Genomic DNA, 5,000 nt, shown 5'->3' on the forward strand with positions numbered 1-5,000 from the left:
GATTGGGGTCCAGTCAGCGTTCAGCATGTCAGTGATGTGTGTGTGTGTGTGTGTGTGTGTGTGTGTCTGTCATGTAAGTGATGTGCTGGTGATTGGGGTCCAGTCAGCGTTCAGCATGTCAGTGATGTGTGTGTGTGTGTGTGTGTGTGTGTGTGTGTCTGTCATGTCAGTGATGTGCTGGTGATTGGGGTCCAGTCAGCGTTCAGCATGTCAGTGATGTGCTGGTGGTTGGGGCCCAGTCACACAGGCAGGGAGGCAGAGAGGGGGGAGTTCAGCCAGAGGGTTCAGAGAAGTAGGAGTGCAGAAGACCAACCCACACATTGACCCCTAATGACCCCAACCCACACATTGACCCCTAATGACCCCAACCCACACATTGACCTCTAACCCCAACCCACACATTGACCCCTAATGACCCCAACCCACACATTGACCCCAACCCACACATTGACCCCAACCCACACATTGACCCCTGACCCCAACCCACACATTGACCCCTAACCCCAACCCACACATTGACCCCAACCCACACATTGACCCCTAACCCCAACCCACACATTGACCCCAACCCACACATTGACCCCAACCCACACATTGACCCCTAACCCCAACCCATACATTGACCCCAACCCACACATTGACCCCAACCCACACATTGACCCCTAACCCCAACCCACACATTGACCCCTAATGACCCCAACCCACACATTGACCCCAACCCACACATTGACCCCAACCCACACATTGACCTCTAACTAACCCCAACCCACACATTGACCCCTGACCCCAACCCACACATTGACCCCAACCCACACATTGACCCCTGACCCCAACCCACACATTGACCCCTGCAGTACAAAAGCAAGGGACACACCGTCAGAGACACCTTTAGAAAATAGTGTGATATTTTATTAAAAATGCTGCAGAAAAGTTTATACAGGTGTCCAGCCAGAAATATCATCTATCAGTTAAGGCAGAAACTGCAAACAAAAATAAGACAAATTATATTTTGGAAATCCTACTCCAACCCTTAGCAGATAACAGTTGATGGGCCAAGGGGCCACGATGAATATCTTTGATTCAATTTACAAATGGAACTTTAATATAAACTTTCATTGCAGTTTTTTTTTTTAATCTTTTATTTTTCGCTTGCTTGTTTTTTTCTCCGTTTTAAAACGTTCTGATATAGGGATGCAGAGCTAAAATAATCTGCGTTAATGGTTATCTTTTTAATATAATCATAATTATGTTTATTTACACTCATTCTCTTGAGTTGAAAAACCCAAAGTATCACAAGCCCAGCACAATACTTTACATATTGCTAGCGCAGGACAGTTAATAATAATATCTAAACATATATACTTTACAAACATATCCCAACTCATATCCACTGCCTTGGTGGAGTTGTGTTCCTGCTGACCGGAACCGCAGTGGCAGCAGTGTTGACCTGGAGAACCAGCAGAAACCCAAAGGAACCTGATGAAGTGCTGCAGGATGACACATTCTAGAACATTCTAGAACCCCAGAGGGGTTCTTCAGCCTTATTTTCAATACAAGAACCCTCAGGAGGTCTATGTGGAACCTTCTTTAGATGGAAGGTTCTCTGATCCCTTCTCAACACTCTTCTCCCTCAGGCAGCGCCTGTTCGTCGGTGTGGATAGAGTTCCTTGTAAACCCCTTCATCTTTTTATAGAAGCCAGCAGAGACCTGGGGTTCCGTCCGGCCCGGCCCGACCCGACCCGGCTGGGCCCAGTGGTGGATGAGACGCTCTGACACCCGTAACATGCAGACAGACCCACGAGGATAGCAGGACACACACACACACACACACACACACGTGTGTGTGTCTCCGAGTGAATCGGGTCTCTTTCACATCTTTGCTTTTAAATTATAAAAACTGAAATAATACAAAGAGTATCAAGATGATAGATATTTACGCACACGTCAACAGAAAGAGCACAAGCTGGGTAACTGCCATTTTTCAACTCAAAACAACCAGAAAAGCTTGTCACCTCTTTTGTGTGTCTGTAGGAGATCTTCACTCACAACTATTTACAATTTCTTGGAGCTATACAAAGTCATAAATACATTTCAGGCTGGGAAGTGAGTGTGTGTGTGTGTGTGTGTGTGTGTGTGTGTATGTGAGTGTGTGTGTGTGTGTGTGTGTGTGTGTGTGTGTGTGTGTGTGTGTATGTGTGTGTGTGTGTATCTGTGTGTGTGTGTATGTGAGTGTGTGTGTGTGTGTGTGTGTGTGTATCTGTGTGTGTGAGTGTGTGTGTGTGTGTGTGTGTGTGTGTGTGTGTGTTGAGCTCATGGTTTGCTGTGTGTTCAGCCGCAGTCTTGTAAATATGCGAGTTGCCATGGTGAAGCTGACGCTCAGCTGATCTGGAGTCTGCTGTGTAGCCGTTTGGAGATGAGAGCCCCGGGTTCTCAGAGTCCAGTTCTCCCTCCTCCTCCGCCACCCGTGCCCGTCCGGTTCTCTCTCCTAGTTCCCCCTCAGTTCTCTCCTAGTTCCCCCTCAGTTCTCTCTTAGTTGTCCCTCAGTTCTCTCTCCTAGTTCCCCCTCAGTTCTCTCTCCTAGTTCCCCCTCAGTTCTCTCTTAGTTCCCCCTCAGTTCTCTCTTAGTTCCCCCTCAGTTCTCTCTCCTAGTTCCCCCTCAGTTCTCTCCTAGTTCCCCCTCAGTTCTCTCCTAGTTCCCCCTCAGTTCTCTCTTAGTTCCCCCTCAGTTCTCTCTTAGTTCCCCCTCAGTTCTCTCTTAGTTCCCCCTCAGTTCTCTCTTAGTTCTCCCTCCCTCCACCATCCGGCTCCTGCTGCTTCCAACAAGCGTCTTGAATGGAGGAGTGAACCCCCTCTTTCCTAGTCCGATCTGCTCTGGTTTGGGTTAAGTGCCCCTTCATCTCCTTGAGGCTTCCGCTGGAGAACCTTCGCTGCGGAACCTTCACTTTTCACCGAGAAATCCGAGCAGAATCCGAAGAGAATCTTAAAGAAGGTGTCGTAAGCGTCGATAACTCAGTCTCAGAACTCTGAGAGCTGGGTCCCTCTTGCTGGGAAAACACACGCCTTCCACAAAACCCTTTAAACAGTGTGCGCGCGTGTGTCTGTGTGTGTGTGTGTGTGTGTGTGTGTGTGTGACTACTGGTTGTGCCTCCAAATCAGCCACATCAGAGCTGCAGTCCCCCCCCCCCCCCCCCACCAAAAAGCTATACCGGCATGTAGCAGTCCTCCCCCCAGCACGGAGCAGTGTGTGTGTGTGTGTGTGTGTGTGTGTGTGTGTGTGTGTGTCCCGGCCTGAGCGCTATACCCGGGTAGTGGAGTGGCCGTGGGGCAGGTTGGTGCTGTTCTGGCTGCCCCCGAAGGTGTTGAAGTTGTGCAGGGGCTGCATGGCGGCCAGCGAGTTGGGGATCATGGTGATGGTGCTGGGCGTCATGAGCGGCATGTCGTCGGGCGAGCGGCGCAGCGTCAGCGTGTAGTCGGGCGGGCACGTGAGGCGCAGCGTGTCGTGCGCCTGCAGCGAGTCGCAGTCGTGGTGGTGAAGCTCGTGCTCGTGATCGTGCTCGTGATCCAGCTGCTGCTTCATCTGCAGCGACGACATCAGCTCCTCGCTCTGCAGGTGCGACACGTCGTTGTTGGCGTTGTTGGCCGCGCCGCCCTCCGCCGCGCCGGGCGGCAGCGTGCCGCCGGAGACTCCTCCGCCCATGCCCATCATCTGGGCGTGGTGGTGCCCGCCGGCGCGGCGGTTGGACTCGTGGCGGCGCTTGTCCTTCTTGTAGTAGAGCGCGGCGAAGGCCAGGATGTTGAGGAAGAGCAGCGAGGCGCCCACGGCGATGGTGACGCTCAGCTCCGTGGAGTAGTCGCGCTTCTCGATCGTCACGGACGACCCGTCGCCGTCGCCGCCCAGGTCGTCGCCGTTCGCCGCCCGCTGCTGGTCCGTGCTCTGCTTGGTGTTGGCGCCGGGCGGCGCGCCCGGGTGGCGCGTGGTGGACGGCCAGTTCTTGCCCAGGCGCTTGGTGTACGGGTACGGCGTGGTGTCCTGCGGCGGGATCTTGGTCGTCGTGGAGACGTACTGGAAGAGCTCGTTGATGTTGTGCAGGTGCGGCACCAGCTCCAGCCAGAAGGCCACCTTGGTGGCGCGGTAGTGGTCGCGCACGCGCGGCTTCAGGCCGATGTGCAGGTACAGCTGGTCCTTGGGGTTGTACTTGGACCAGGCCACCTCCTCGAAGCGGTTGGGCTTGGTGTGGATGAACTTGGTGTCCTGAGGGACCGGCTGATTCGGGTCGCTGAGGAAAGAAGCAGATAAAGAAGTTACGACTCAGTCATGAGCGTGAAAAGAGAGAGAAGGAGGAGAGAGAGAAGAGAGAGGAGAGGAGAGAGAGGAGAGGAGAGAGAGGAGAGGAGAGGAGAGAGAGAGGAGGGGAGAGGAGAGGAGAGAGAGGAGAGGAGAGGAGAGGAGAGAGAGAGAAGCACAGTTACGAGTCAGTCATGAGCGTGAAAAGAAGCACATGAGAAAGTTACGACTCAGTCATGAGCGTGAAAAGAAGCACATGAGAAAGTTACGACTCAGTCATGAGCGTGAAAAGAAGCACATGAGAAAGTTACGACTCAGTCATGAGCGTGAAAAGAAGCACATGAAGGAGTTACGACTCAGTCATGAGCGTGAAAAGAAGCACATGAGAAAGTTACGACTCAGTCATGAGCGTGAAAAGAAGCACATGAAGAAGTTACGAGTCAGTCATGATGGAAATTGATATTACCATTAATTTATAGACTTACATTGCATTGCAAGCATGTTCTCCTGTGTGTGTGTGTGTGTGTGCCATGTCTATTGATAGCCTGTGTGTGTTCCTTCATAGGAACATCCCCTCCCACTCACATGCCCCCTTCCCCACATTGACCTGTAACAAACCAATGCTGACCCATGTAAACCTCCCATGATTGACTGGTATTTAACCTGTAACACTGTGATGCTCTTTAGTCTTTTGCCTGCCTCTACTTGATGTTGG

General features: G+C 52.1%; 1 protein-coding gene across 1 annotated transcript in view; it reads right to left on the bottom strand.

Moving 5' to 3' along the window:
- Positions 1-2,746: 2,746 nt before the first annotated feature.
- LOC105889605 (neuroligin-4, X-linked-like) overlaps positions 2,747-5,000 on the bottom strand; it is a 141,903-nt gene continuing 139,649 nt past the window's right edge. The window contains exon 8 of the mRNA XM_031558617.2: positions 2,747-4,277. Within this exon, the coding sequence (XP_031414477.1) occupies positions 3,296-4,277 (982 nt within the window). The 3' untranslated portion in view covers positions 2,747-3,295. The remainder of the gene's footprint in view (positions 4,278-5,000) is intronic.

This window comes from Clupea harengus, chromosome 21 (assembly GCF_900700415.2).
Source record: "Clupea harengus chromosome 21, Ch_v2.0.2, whole genome shotgun sequence".
NCBI classification, from domain to species: Eukaryota; Metazoa; Chordata; class Actinopteri; order Clupeiformes; family Clupeidae; genus Clupea; species Clupea harengus.